At 45.4% G+C, this 15,461-nt stretch overlaps 1 protein-coding gene across 2 annotated transcripts in view; it reads left to right on the top strand.

The window, feature by feature from the left end:
• Nucleotides 1-5,390: 5,390 nt before the first annotated feature.
• The window catches only part of DPYS (dihydropyrimidinase), an 81,257-nt gene continuing 71,186 nt past the window's right edge, over nt 5,391-15,461 (top strand). For both annotated transcript variants that reach the window (XM_023248231.2, XM_023248230.2), the window contains exon 1: nt 5,391-5,768. In XM_023248231.2, the coding sequence (XP_023103999.2) occupies nt 5,505-5,768 (264 nt within the window). In that variant the 5' untranslated portion in view covers nt 5,391-5,504. The remainder of the gene's footprint in view (nt 5,769-15,461) is intronic.

The raw sequence follows: 15,461 nt of genomic DNA, 5'->3' as shown, positions 1-15,461 counted from the left end.
AGGGGTTTGAGATGGGGGAAGTTATCCTGGGTTACCTAGCTGGGCCCTGACTGTAATCACAGTGTCCTTATAAGAGGGAGGCTGCGGAAGGCAATTGCAATCATGGACCAAGACTGGAGTGCTGAGGCCACAGCCAAAGAATGCTGGCACCCACCAAAAGCTGGAAGAGGCTAGGAAGCAAATTCTCCCTCAGAGACTCCAGAAGGAAACAACACTGCCAAGAGCTTGACTACAGTCCAGGGAAACGGATTTTGGAGTTCTGGCTCCATGACCAAGAGAAAACAAAGTTGTGTTCTTTCAAGCTGTCACCTTTGTGGTGCTTTGTTCGAGCAGCCAGAGGAAATGCAGAAGGACTGTCCTACATTTCCAAGACATGCCTGAACTTCCAGCTCAGCATCAGAATAGTTTAACAAACCAGAAGCAGAACAAACAAAAATTATGTTAATACCAGACTGTATAGGAGACAAGAACGTTTGCAAAGTATTTTTCCTCGAGTTTCTTGGAATCACACCAGAACATGTCTGAAAGTTTTCCCCCAAGGCAGGTCGGTGTTGCCTGCTTTATAAATTGTTTTAACCACTCATGTCCTCGGTGACCTGAGCAAGAACACAGAATCACTCCACAATACATTCATCACAATCTAGGCGACTGTGCAGCATCTTTGAAACAGCTCATCACGGGTGCTATAGGTCAGAAGTCACTGTCAGGGAGGCAGGATTTCATTCCTGGGTCATCATGTATCCATTTACGTCACCTGAGGCCCCAGTGCAGCCAGGATCTGAACCTGGCTTTGGAATCCGGAGTCACATAATGGGCAAATCACAGGCTCCAGAATGGCTTACTGCCAACATTTACTGCTATGCGACCTTGGGCAAATCATTTGACCTCAAAAAGGGAAAAACAGTACTCAGTTCAGAGACTTGCGAGAGTGAAGTAAACTAAGGCACATAAAGCATTTGGCCAGTCCTGACTTGACGTGGGTGCTGGATAAATCTTTGCTACCGGTGCTGGTATTGTTATCCAGGGCAAGCGTCCTTCCTTCTGGCCAAGACTGGTGCTTCAGGGAAGGGTGCCCTCTGGAGTTGTCCAATGGGCGTTCTCTCACTCTCTCTTTCTTTCTCTCTCTCCCTCTGGCCCTCCACAGGCAGAGGACCATTCCCACCTGTCATGCATGTCATTGCTGAGCAGTGATAAACATGTTGCCCCTGGGCATCAGCACACAGACTTCAGGATCAGTTCCATCAAGCATCATTCCCTGATGACTGCAGGCTTCACACTGTGTATATGGCACCCTTTCCATGAAGGGCCTCCAATGAAGTGGAGGGACCAGAAATAAAATAGTCCTGGATCTCAAAGGCAAGTCTTACTTGGTCTCCAATTCACACACCTTGACCCGAGAAGAGTTAAACTCGAAGACTCTGCCAGGCACTCTCTGAATGAGCTTCTGTCCCTGTTCCCAGAGTCACAAAACTCTAAAAGCCCAGAGGGTGGGTCTTACAAGCTCCTGTCAACCTCACTCCTTGTTTTTCAGTTGAGAAGACAGAGGCCCTGAGACTGACTTGCCCAAACACACACCAGAAGTTGACATCAGGGCTAGATTAATTAGATTACTAATTCCAACACCTCGTCGCATTTTCTTCTATTCTTGACCCGTCCATGCTGCCTCCTCACCTCTGCAATCTCTGATTCAAGAGTTGTGAGAGTAAAGTAAACTAAGACACGTAAAGTGTTTGGCCAAGTCCTGACTTGACGTGAGTGCTCGATAAATCTTCGCTACCTTGGATCCCAGGGTGGGACAGGGAGCCGGGGCTTCCTACAGACCCCAGCAGGGGCACGGTTTCTGGAGACACCCAGTTCTCTCTTGTTCTCTTGTTCCTCGGTTTGCCCGCACACCTCATCATTCCTTCTCTCTGCCCATAAACAGTGGCTTGAAACCCTCTCAGGGCCACAGGGGCCCTGGCCCTGGCAGGAGCCGGCCAGTTCAGGAGAATAGGGAAAGCAAACTCCTGGACTCTGGGCTTGCTGAGGACTTAAATACCCCTGGGTCTGAGGGATTTGTTTTCCCAAAAACTCAAGCCACTCAGTGAAGGAAGTCACCATTTTCTCCTCTACCTTGCTGCCCTTTGAAATCATCAGTCAGGGCTGATTTCTGTGGTTAAGCATTGATCTTTGTAATCTTCTGGGTAACAGTGAGTCCTCCACTCTTTGTTCTGTGAGTCAACCAACCCGACTCTTCCCCCAGCAAGAAAAAGGCAAAATGACAGTCTTGCTTCCCACCAGTATCGCGTCTCTCTCTCCCAAATCCTTGTTACTGACCAGTGAGGCCCTAAGTAGACCTCTGGGTAAGGAGGAGGCTGAACAGCACAAAGCGAAGAGAGGAGGGACTGTTCTGAGGACAAGCTTCCTCCAAGGAGCACTTTTGCCCAGGCTCATCCCACCCGGTGATTCAGGGAGAGCTCTTTCTGTGAACTAACACTTCTCCTTGAACTTCCCCACTCTGTCTCGTGTTGCTGTTGGTGAATCTCCATGAGCCACTTCCTCCTGCTTCAGCGACATTCTACAAAGCCCTTTTTCTGATAAAAGTTTGAGTTAATTAAACATGGGAAGTTGGTTTGATGTAAAGTATCTAAAATAGGGGCACCTGGGTGGCTCAGTCAGTTAAGCGTCTGACTCTTGATTTCGACTCAGGTCATAATCTCACTGTACGTGAGCTCAACCCCCACATCTGACTTCGGATCCTCTGTCTTTGTCTCTCTCTGCCCATCCCCCATGAGTGCGCTCGCGCTCTCTCTCTCTCTCTCTCTCTCTCTCTCTCTCTCTCTCTTCTCTCTCTCTTGCTCAAAAATTAATAAACATGGGGGGGGGGAAAGACTCTGTGGGGCGCCTGGGTGGCTCAGTCAGTTGAGCATCAGACTCTTGATTTCAGATCATGTCATGATCTCAGGGTTGTGGGATCGACCGACCCTATGTTGGCCTCCATGCTGAGCATGGAATCTGCTTAAGATTCTCTCTCTCTCTCTGTGTTTCTCTATCCCTCTGCCTCTTTCCCCCACTCGTGATCAAGCTCTCTAAAATAAAATTAAAAGGGAAAAAAGAGGGAAAAAGACTCTACTAAAAAAAATAAAATAAAGTATCTAAAATAAAGAAACCTTTGAAATCATTCACCTGGACAGTTTCAGAAAGGATGTCGCAACCACCCTGGCATCCCGTCTTATTTGCCTACGGTGGTGTGTTATTTGGATAGCTTACAGGAGTTTCATTACATTTGTAATTATTCCTTTCACCTTTACACAGCAGCCTTTTCACAATAATTGCATAACCTTCTTGGATTTCTTGTTTCTGGCTTGATGGCCAAATCAGGAATCTGAAATTACTGAGGCTTTCTAATTTTTTAATCACTTAGACGTATGTGTAATCTGAGAGATGAGGAAATTTGCAACGATACCGTTCATTCCACTATTGAAAACACCATCCCTGAGGTCACATGTGACCGCCTTGTCTTTAAACTCAAAAGATATCTTCCCAGTCTCTGTCAGTTGACTGCTGAAAGTGACAGAAGACCCGAAGTCAACCAGCTGCCACAGAGTGGAAAGTCTAGAGGAGGGGGGGACTTGGGGCACAGGCGGTTCCGGAAGCTCCAACCATGTCATGAGAAACCAGCCTCTCTCCATCTCTCCTGCACGTCCTCTGTGTTGGCTCTGTTCACAGGACTGTTTCCCTGTGTTGTCTACACGGCTCCCAGAAGCCTCTTGTTTATAACCTTCCAGGTTCAAGTTCAGCAGGAAGGAATAAGGTCCCCATCTGCTCCATCTAACAAAAGTCTTGGAATCTGCTCTCACTGGGCACAGTCAGGTGGCCTGGGACACGTGCCCATCCCATCACTGTGAGGACTCAGATGAAGGATTTCCCACAGAGAAACTCCAGGGCCTGTTAGCAGAATAGGGACAAGAACAGGTGCTGAAACAGCAGATGTCTACCACACTCTCCGACCCTTCTACAGCATTCAGCTCTGCTGTCCTTCTTGAATTCTGTATTGCTGTCTTCCCTCACACGTTGCTTTCCCATACCCCTTCTGACTACCCCTCTTCTGTCTCTGCTTCCTCCTCCTCCCCTGTAAGGTGCAGGGCTGGTCCAAGGTTGTCTAGCTCTATCAGACTCAACTTTGCCATCCTTCCTCTGTGCCTTTACATACTCTGTTCCCATGGCCTACCATGCCATTCCTTTCCCCACCCCTCATCTCTTTATGTCTGTGTCCTCTATATCCTGGTTCAAATACCTCTCTGTGAATCTTCTAGATCCAATTGTCTTCAAGACAGAAGTCGACTCTCCCTTTCCCCCAAACTCTTATCTTTATCCTCTCTCAAAGGTAGAATTTTCTGTTTTATATATTTTGTCATCTATTGAAATATCGAATGTGTGTCACCATTGGCTGGCTCCTTGAGGACAAGATGATATTTATCTTTATCCCTTACCCCCACCCCCCACCCCCACGCCCACCCAATCCTCTCCATGGTCAGTCCTTACAAAGCCAGTATTTGTTCATTAGGTTTCTATGGTATTTCCCATTTTATTAAGGTGCATTCACATCCATCACCATATCCGCTTCTCAAAGAAGTCTGGAAGGGTGGAGGGGGAGAACAAATATCTCAGTTTTATGAGAAAACTGAGGACCCAAGAGGGTGAAAGACTTAACAGAAGACCTCTAAACCAGTCTTGTGAAAAATCGGACTAAAAACCCAGATCTTTAGAATTACATTACTTGCTATTTTCCAAGAAAAACTTGCTGGTACCTATTGCATCCTTAAAATCTGGAGAATCATTGATACCAAGCCGCTTTAGTTTCAAAGAGATTAAATATTTCACTCCGAACTTTCACTCCGTGTCTGCCAATTACTGGGGTTGTGTGATGATTTGCTCCTCATAGAAAATATTTTTAAAAGGAAATCCAGATCAAGTATCAAGTGGTTCCTTCTGGCGTGGCTATTTTCATTGTTGCTGCTGCAGGTGATGTGTGTGTGTGTGTGTGTGTGTGTGTGTGTGTGTGTGTGTGTGTGTGAGAGAGAGAGAGAGAGAGAGAGAGAGAGAGAGAGAGAGAGAGAGAGAGAGAGAGAGACTGCGTGTGTCTATGTGTCTTGGGACAGGCACGTTCATCTTTAAGGGGCAGAATAAGGTGGATTTCCTTCCCCAAAGTGCCTTTTCTTACAAGGGAAAACAAACGCTTAAAACTCCAAGACTCTCCCTCCCAGTGCCCCGGACCCCTAGACTCGGGACGACGGCACAGTCGGGGTGGTGACCGAGCGCAGCCGGCCTGCCCCAGCCTGCCAGCTCCAGCCACGCCCTCCCGGGGTGGAGCCCGCCCCCGCGGCCAGCAGATAAACGGGCTGGCGGGTGCGCCCGGGCTGCGCGCTCTCCTGGGGTCCCGGAGCCAAGGCCGTCGGCCGCCCTCGGGGACCGCGAAGGAGGCCACCCCGCACGCGCGGTCGGCAGCCCTTGCCCCCCTCGCCATGGCGGCGCCGTCGCGGCTCCTGATCCGCGGGGGGCGCGTGGTCAACGACGACCTGTCGCAGGTGGCCGACGTGCTGGTGGAGGACGGCGTGGTGCGGGCGCTCGGCCGCGACCTGCTGCCGCCCGGGGGCGCGCCCGCCGGCCTGCGGGTCCTCGACGCCGCCGGCAAGCTGGTCCTGCCCGGCGGCATCGACACGCACACGCACATGCAGTTCCCCTTCATGGGCGCGCGGTCCGTGGACGACTTCCACCAGGGCACCAAGGTATCCGCGCCGCCGCGCCCTGCACCCCGGGTGCCCCGCCGAGCCCGCGGGCCTCCCACAGCTGCCCCGGAGCCCCCGGGCCGCCGCCTGCGCCGCGCCGAGGGGCCCGCGGGGCAGGAGCGAGCCTTGCAGCCGCGACCGAGAGGCCGTAGGGCCGGGGTGGGCGGTCCCTTGCGAGCGCCCTTCTACCAGGCGCCCCTTCCCGCTGGCTTCCCCCCAGCTTAGGCCAAGCCACACGCCCGCTACTCCTCGCTTTGGGTAATTTGACACGCTTAAGTCAGCCTATGCTCTCGCCCTCAGTTCTCTACACCCTATACTCCCCAACTACCCCCTCCCCGCCCTGCGCCCTCCCCATTGTCGCTGCTGTCCTATGGACGTCCGCAAGTGTTCCATACTATCTCTAGAATCTGTTTACCCGGCACCCCCAGCCATTTCTCCCCATCTTCCACCGCCAGCCAAAACCAAATGAAAAATCCGTTCCCCTAGTAGATACTGCCTGACTCCAAGTAGGCAGCGTATGCTGGGTAGTGGATGACAAGTCTGGGCAGGCTGGTAGCCCACTGGGTCCACAATCTTTGCCTCCACCCTCCAGTGGAAAAGACACAGCCCTGACAAGAATTTATTTATTTATTTTTAATGTTTATTTATGTATTTTGAGAAAGTAGGGAAAGGGCAGAGAGAAGGAGAGAGAGAGAATCCCAAGCAGGCTGTGAACTGTCAGCACAGAGCCGGAGGTGGGGGGCTTGAACTGTTGGAACTGTGAGATCATGACTCAAGCTAAAATCCGGAGTCAGACATTGACCCGACTGAGGCCCCCAGGCGCCCCCTGACAAGAATTGAGAAGAGAAATATTCCAGGAATGGTCTCCCCAGCACTCACACGGGTGCCCAGGCAACCTGGCCCCATTTCTTCTTAATCAGCTGGCCCAGGAGATACAGAATATGGACCTCCTTCTTGATGCTTGAGCACCTGGGGCTTGGCTGATGGTGCAGGAGGATCAGATCATCAAACCAAGGTGGGAGAGGGTTGGGTTTCTCTAGACACAAAGGCCTAGAGGCTCTGCTCAATGAAAAGAACCTTGAACGTTTCTCCAAAGCTCCTGAAAATAAGATACGAGACAAACTGGGCTGCCTTACAGCTACATAAAGTTACAACCCCACTCAGCACTTTGGTTAAAGCTAAGCCCATACCCTCCTTGAGGCTTGCATTTTGGGGTGAAGGTATTGATATCTTTAAGGCCTAAACTCTTGTGTGTGAAACAAATCAGGCTATTCGTCAAGATATTAATTGTACAGGCTTTCAAAGTAGTTTGAGCCGTAGTTCGTTTATCTTTCTAGCTTCTTTCCAATAGTTTTATTCTCCTCACACACACTCTGTCCACATTTCTCAATCATCTATGATTGACCACACTGTTTAATAGAAAAAAAAGAACAGTTTGATCCAGAGAGAAGGGTCTGGGCAGGCTGTTCACATCGATGTTTGGAAAGCTTACTCCTAGTTACTGATTATTAACCTTTATCATCAGGGCAGTGGTCAAAGTGTTTTGTGGGACATATCATTTCCGTTGGGGAAAAGTGAACATTCATTTTGCCCTTTACTTTAAAAGTAAACTTTCCTAAACTTATTTTTTACATTTCAAGTGAATTTTTCATATATAAAAGCAATACATGATTGTACAAAATTGTAAAAAAAAGTATTAGGAAAGTAGAACGAAAAATAGTACCCATAATCTCTAAGTCCATTGACAACTCCTGTGTCCGTATATTGCTTTTGTGCTTTCTAATATGCTTTATTTTACATAATTGAGGTGGTATTATGCATGTGTATATGGGCCTGTGTGCATACCTGTCCATAATTTGCAACCTGTTGTTTTTGGTTACAGTATATACTCTTTCTGTTACCACAGGCGCATCATTAACAAAGTGCTTTGCTAAAAGCAGGGCATTCATTGACACCCCCATTTGCCAGGTGCAGAGCCGCTCTTTCTGGCCATCTGCCAGGACCACTAGTGTCATTTCCCCACATCATCTCCCTTTTTCTCAGCAAGGTTCTAGAATGAGAAGCAGCCAGGATGCGGGGTTGGAATGCTGCGGGGGAGAAACATTCCTTCGCTTTCTCAAGATCATCCGTGTATGCCCCAAGGCCCTGGAAGGTGGTTCTTAGTCTTCTGTCTGTCGTTCTTTGGCCATTCAGGGATTCCTAGCATGGAGAGATGTGCAATTCTATTGTGAGAAGGAAGGTCTTTGAAGCATATCACAATATTATAGTCATCAACCTCTGAAAGAATTTATCCACCAGCTGATTCTCTAGGCATCTCTGTATTTAAACGTCGTCAAGCTATTAAACAGACACATGTTCTTCATGAGCTTAGGATCTTAGTTAAACCGAAAACAATATGGTCAGAGATGTTAAGGTCAAAGATTTAGTAAAGGCTAAATTCATGTTGAACACGAAAACGGTCCTCACAAAGACACTAAGTTACAGAAGTCTACTTCAAAATCAGTTGGATCCCAGGAGATCACCTCTCCTGCCCCCCAAAACAGAGGAGACTCCAGATGGGTAAACACAGATACACAGGAGCATTAAAGCGTTGGCCTGAGTTCTGGAAGGACAACATTATTGACTCACTTTGCCCGCTTTTATGGAGTCTTTCATAATTCCCAAGGCAGTGTTGGTGGAGTTTCTGGTTTGGGGAAATAGGGGCAAAGAAATCTTTTGTAGATGTTGATTGGGTTGTATATTAATCTTGAAAAAATCTTAATACCATTACATAACATTTATTTTATCAAGCACCTACTATGTGCTGGCACTGTGCTAAGTTGTCCACCATCTTCCAACCATCTCAGGGGCCGTTCTTTCATTTTGCAGCTGAGGAAACTGAAATTTAAGTCACTTGCCTAAGGCCACACATCAGTCAGTGACCAAGTGGCTCTTCAAATTCCTTACTGCCTGCCATTGCTAGAGCTCTTACCTACCAGGCTCACTTCCTTTCTGAAACTATTGGGAAAATGTGTGATGTTTAGGTTTGTCCGTGTGGCAGGTGTTGGGATGAAAATGCTGGGTACGTCACATGCCGATGTGAGATGGCTTTTCTCAGAAACAGAGCGGGGTCATCCTTAAGAAATACAGTAGCTCTTCACTCTCCCAAAGCTGGAGGCAGGTAAGGTTATCAAAATAAATACACGTTTCAGGAGTTCGGTTTGTGAGGCATTTGTACTTGAATTTATGGCCGCATCATTTCTAAGGGTAAGAAATGGGTACCTTGCATACAGAAAGCTATAAAGTAGAAATGATATATTATGCTTTCAGGAGATGGGCCCCAAATGTTAAGACCAATAGCTTTTTACTTTCTGCATGCACCAGGCAGATCATTTATAATATCTAACACATAGAAGGGATACTGTTCATGGTATTGTATTTATTGGTCACCAGATTGTGATGGGGCCCAATTTAAAAAATGAAATATAGGTCAACCAAAGGTTACATATTTTGTAAGTCTAATTTATGGCATAGGTTGGGTTTCAAGCCTAGAATTGATTTACTTAATTACAGGTAAAAGCCTTCTATCTGATGTAACTAATGGAAATAATTTTCTGCTTTAAAGAAATCATATTTCATTTTGTTGAAATATACTTAGATGTACAGTGGGTTTCCAATATTCAATATCCATGAGGAAAAACAATGGGATTTTTTAAATGCAAATGGATATTGTGAGTTAGGTAAAGTTGAAGGAATTACGACTTTGCTTTTACTATATCCTGTGATAAGAGAGTAAATTATGAAAGCCTGGCCAGTTTCCAGATAGATAGATAGATGGATAGATAGATAGATAGATAGATAGATATAGATATTCAGACATTTGCAGCTTGGAGTGGATGGGCTCACATTAAAAATCTGGCAGCATCAGTAGCCGATAGAAGGATCGTTTTTTTTTTTTTTAAATTGGGAAAACACACAGAACACTTTTTTCTTTTTCTTTTGTAGGACAAAAGTCTTCAAAACTGTCAAGACAGGAAATTACGCTTTGCTCTGGGACTTTTTGGTAAATTGCCATCAAGATGATTGCTTATAATAAGGCAGTGGAAGGTGTATGATTAAGCGTGCGTGTGTGGTGTATTTATAGAATTTCTTTACGTTGTAGAACTGCACTTCAGAAAACTTGGTCGCAAGTCAGATCCCTTTCTCTGTTGCTTGTGGGGGCTCCAGGCTGGGCTTTGGAAGCTGTGTGGGCTGACGGTGTGACCTTGGGCAAGTCACTTCTTCTCTCAGAGTTGTTAACATTTCCTTATCTATATAATGATGCCTTGGTTGGAAGAACAACCTCAATTAAAAAAAAAAGTGAAAGTAATGAAAACAATATCTATTATTCATTATCCAGCCCTCAGGAAAATGCTGGAGCGTTATAGTTGCTCAATATATATTGCTTGGATAACTGCCTTTTTTTAAAAAAAGGAACATACAGTTGAACGTAAAGAAAAATAATATTTAAATCACCTATAATGTTTAACATCTTGCTTCCCGTATTTTCACGGTTTTCTCTTTGCGGCGCACATTTTTCCTTCTACTAAATTTTGCGTGCTCTCTGGAGACAGCCTCATTCATTACACATTTCCCCCAGAACCTTAACTGCCGTTGGAGAATGTGATTTCCGGGGCCCCGTTGTCCTCGCCAAGGCTAAGCCTCACAGCTTTCTCTCTGTGTTCTTGTCTCTGTGCATCAGGTTTCTATTTCCGCCTGTCTGAGGATATCACAACCTCGATGTCCCACAAGCACTTTGCACTCAGCATGTTCCGAGCCAATTCATCCTTCCTTCAACTACGCTACCCGTTTTTCATCCTGTTTCATAAACTGTTAAAAGCTCCCTTCCTGTCTTCTCAGTGGTTGACATTTTGGTGGTTTCTGGGTTCTTGGGGTTTTGTTTTTTGTTTTTTTGCTTGTGTAACAATGTTGGGACATAAATTATCATACGGATTCTTGATAATTGACTTAGAAATCACCCTTCAGAGTGAAATGACTGGACCAAAGAGTCTTAGATTGATCTTAAAGGAGTTTAATACATATACCCAGATCAGTTCATGCTCCCATGAGCAATGCGTTACAATTCTCATTTCACTGAATCCTGGTTAATTGTAACTACTGCCTTAAACAAAAAAAATCAATGCCAATTTAATAGGAAAAACAGAACTTCTTAATGTTTTTAAACGAGCTTTTTTTTCATTGCTGGTGAAGCTGAGCTTTGAATGCTCTTCCTGTGCTAATAGCTTGCATGCTCCAGCTCTAAGAGTTTATAATTTTGTGATTTTCTCGAGTAGCTCTTTACTGATTACAAAGTTAATCTTTGCACTAATCAGAAGAAGAAAAAAAATCTCAAAGATTAATTAGAAACCGCTTGATGTTAAATAGGGCCCCATTAAGGGTGTTGTGTGTTAGGAATTCTTTCGCTGAACTTGACAGAATCTAGGACTTGCCTTCTTAGAGTTTTCATACTTGAGTTCTCCCTGCTTTTCAGTTCCACTGCATGTTTTCTCCTCATTTGCCTGAGGGTTTTTAATGTCCAACAGAAGTAGTGTGTAAATCAAGGTTTCCATGATGCTACTGTCAGGAAGGAAAAAGTTTTCCTGTATCCTCTTATGTTTAGTAACTGGGACATGCAAATTAACTGACAAAAGACACATTAACAAGAGAAAAGACAGATCTTTAAAATTCAGGTATATGCAAGTTCACAGAAAAATGTGACCCAAGAGGTGGTTAGAATTTGGGGTTTATATACCACCTTAACAGGGGAGAGGAAAGGAGAGGGCATGCATGTGAACATAAATGACTTCTTAATAAGAGAAGAGGAGGAGTAGAGAGGACACTGATGGGGAAACAAATGACTTTTAGGAAAAACGGATGGGCTCTTAAGAACATCGGTGGGAAATATGATGGTTTGTGACAAGGTCTGTTGAGGTGTGGTGCAAGTTTCTAGTCTCAGGTGTTAAGAGTCAATCTTCCCTGGTGGTGAAACTTCCTAGAAGGGGATTTATTACAGTTGAGTTTTGGGAGGCTTTGCTTTTAGGCAGATAAGGGTATTCGCACACACGCAGACACACGCTCTCACACACCTATTCTTAAATACCTTCAGCTCAAAATGATTTTTATGCCAGAGGGGCATACTCTGGACCCTGGCACCACAATTTAAAATGGAATGATCCTAAACTAAGGATTTTTCAAGTTGATGATCAGATTTTATTATTTCAGCCAACAATATTTCTTGGAAACCCACAAAGTGACTGGCACTATGGTTGGGGTAGAGATGAAAACCATGCTCTCTGTTCCCAATGGCAGACAGACTAGAGGCATATGGGGCTCTAATGTATGTTGGCCTTCATGATAAATTATATACAGTAGACTTTGAGCTTGTGGGCTTAACTTTGATGATTGTGACTATTTTTGAGTGAATGCTTAAGGTCTGGCATTTCCCTTTCGCCAGGTCACCAGTCCTAATGGCTTGCTGCATCACAAACTATGTTTCTGAGCAAGTTATTTAGCAGATAAGAGAGCAGCTGCCCAGAGTCTACTGCTCGCTTCCACTTTGTGCTTCTCCTGTCATAGGTCAAGTAACAAATTGAGGGAGGACACTTCAGTTCTTCAGTTATGTTTCATTGCAAGTACTAGAGAAATTGATATGGTGATGCTCATGAATTCCTGAATCCTGAGGATCTGTTCACACATAAAAACAAAGACCTTAAAAGTTAAAGTACAACAAAGTGTCATCTTTTTATAAAACAAGAAATCACTTGGGGTGCCTGGGTGGCACATTTGGTTAAGCATCCAGCTCTTGATCTCAGCTTAGGTCATGACCTCATGGTGCAGTCGTGAAATCAAGCCCTACATCAGGTTCTGCACTGATGGTGCAGAGCCTACTTGGGATTCTCTCTCTCTCTCCCTCTCTCTGTCCCTCCCCTGCCCTTGTGTACTCTCTCTCGAAAGAATGAAAGAGAGAGAGGGAGAAAGAAAAAAGAAAGAAAGAAAGAAAGAAAGAAAGAAAGAAAGAAAGAAAGAAAGAAAGAAAGAAAGAAAGAAATCATTTGAGGCCAATATAGATTCTAATCTGTTAATTAACACTGATTAGGTGATGAGCTTTGGAGAAAACTGAGCATTCAGCTTTCATATGCGCTCAGTCTACATTCCACATTAACATGTTCATAGAAGGATCCAGAAAGCTCCATGGCCAGGGCTAGCAATATTTTTAAGAAATGAAATGTCACATTAACATGCAAATTACACTGCTTTCTCATTTTGCTATTGGAAAAGTGAATCATCATAATTACTCCATCTCATAGCTACTGGAGGAAATTCATTGATCCCTCCCTTCCTTTCTCCTGTTAAAGAACAGAAATTCAGCTGAGTAAATTTGAAGATCTAATTGGCTTTATTAAGAGATTCATGAATCAGGCAGCATCCCATCTGTCAGGTAGAAAGAAGCTCCAAGTAGTTTACAAAATAGAAGGTTTTTATAGGAAGGAGAGTGGAGAGGGAAATTATTTAGCAAAAGAAAAGAAAGGATTGGTTCCTGAAAGGTCACTCTCTCTTAGGGGGAAGGGCAGGGGGTCTCATCCTGAAGATTACCTGATCTTACTTTGGGGGATGGAGAGGGTCCAGATGACAGATTACCTCATTGGTGCCAACCAGGAAATTCCTGACTACATTTCTGAGGCAGAGCTGTGACTGCGGTAAGGTTAGGTATGAAACTCTGGTTTGGTGACTTGGCCTAGCTAGCATAAGTGACTCCCTCTTGGGCCTGTGCTTTTCTTTTTAACATTCCCTTAAACATTTAAAGAATATTTGTGTACCAGGCACTGTAATAGGCACAGAACATACAGAGATGAAACTACATCCATCCAGTCAGGATCTCTGAGGGATGGGATAAATTTCCCTAGATGATGCTGGTGTGTACCCAGGATTAAGAGTCACTGGACCAAGTAGAGGAGGGGCTGGGGAGGAAAGAGCAGGAGTGACATCTCTCTCTGAGGTAGAACGGAGCTCAGAGCTCTCCAAGGAGAGGGAGGAACAGTGTCATTGAAATGGGTCAAATGGGTTGGAAGGGAGGTGACTCAATAGCAAACAGAGAAGTCAGCTAAAGTTTCAGCCTTATGGGATGTGTAATAATTGTGTTTTCTCCATCGTAAGAGCAAAAGGGAAATCAATATAAGATCAGAAGTGGTGAGGGCGCCTGGGTGGCGCAGTCGGTTAAGCGTCCGACTTCAGCCAGGTCACGATCTCGCGGTCCGTGAGTTCGAGCCCCACGTCGGGCTCTGGGCTGATGGCTCAGAGCCTGGAGCCTGTTTCCGATTCTGTGTCTCCCTCTCTCTCTGCCCCTCCCCCGTTCATGCTCTGTCTCTCTCTGTCTCAAAAATAAATAAACGTTAAAAAAAATTAAAAAAAAAAAGATCAGAAGTGGTGAGCATGGCTAGGGACAAGGTGACAGTGAAGAGGCTACTGCTCTAGTCCAGTCAGAGGATGTAGGTGGCACTGGGCAGTGGAGGTATAGACGCAAGAAGTAAGGAGATTCACGGGCGATGTAGGAGGCAGCCTGGGGAAGAGCTGGGCTTGCCAATGGGTTGGCTCTGGCAATGTTGGGAAGAAGAGAGAAAAATGTCAAGGGTGACTCTTCAGTCTGGTTTGCACAATTGGATGGACGATGGTGTGGCTAATATTTCGGACTTGGGGAGACAAGGAGCCGGGCACGGAGCGGCAGTGTGGAGGACATCTTTACAAAGCCAAATGGGCTTCTGGAATCGGAACATAAATTGGGATCCTGAAGTTTGTTTTCATACGTCTTGGTGACTATAGGAAAGCTGAGAATTCAGCCCCCTTCCCTAAGGCTCAAATTGCCCTCTTCCATCTCCTTCTGCTTTACTTGGGTTGATTAAGCAGGTCCTATGATTGATTTTCATAAGACAAACTCATTGGTTCCAGGATGAGCTTAGAAATGAAAATTTGGTGACACCATCAAAAGGAAGACGATGCTTGGGATGCCTTCAATAGTGATATACAACCTAATACATTCTTAAATAGAATCTTGTGTTATATAATATTGTGACCCCGCTGTTGGAGTTTATCTCAATTTATGTTCTATCACATTTGCACCTGATACAGCACATGCTCTCCTCCTCCCCCCCCCCCCCCAAGAAGGCTTTAGATAAATTGGAAGGTTTTCAAGGGAGAACAGCCAAAGTAATTAGGAGCTGAAAGAATTGATTTATGAGCCAAGATTAGATAAGGTAAATACATTTTGTTTGGCTCTCTGACAAATAAAAGTGGCGTGAAGTCTATCAGCAGCAAAAATGAAGGAGACAGTTGAGGTTCACACAGAAATATGAGAGAAATTTTCACCCTCTATGGGTTCTCCCTCCCCTGCCTAAATTCTCTCCATTCCTCAAATGTTAGGTAAAGCCTGAACATCTGTGACGTGAACCTAAAAGCCTCCGATGATAAAAGCAGTTAAACAGACGCTGTGGCTACCTGAGGTGGGCTGGGAATGTGATGTTCTGACCGGTCGGTTTGTTGAATCAAGGAGATTATTCCAGGGGCAATAGGTCTGTGAAGGGGAAGCAGCAGCAGTGTGGGGCCCTTCCTTGTAGACCTTCTAGGGACGCATTACTTCCACAGTGATTGTCACAGTGACGAACATCTAGTGAGCTAAATAAA

This window comes from Felis catus, chromosome F2 (genome assembly GCF_018350175.1).
Source record: "Felis catus isolate Fca126 chromosome F2, F.catus_Fca126_mat1.0, whole genome shotgun sequence".
NCBI lineage: Eukaryota > Metazoa > Chordata > Mammalia > Carnivora > Felidae > Felis > Felis catus.
Note: the sequence above shows the minus strand (reverse complement) of the source record. Positions and strands in the feature narration are given on the sequence as shown.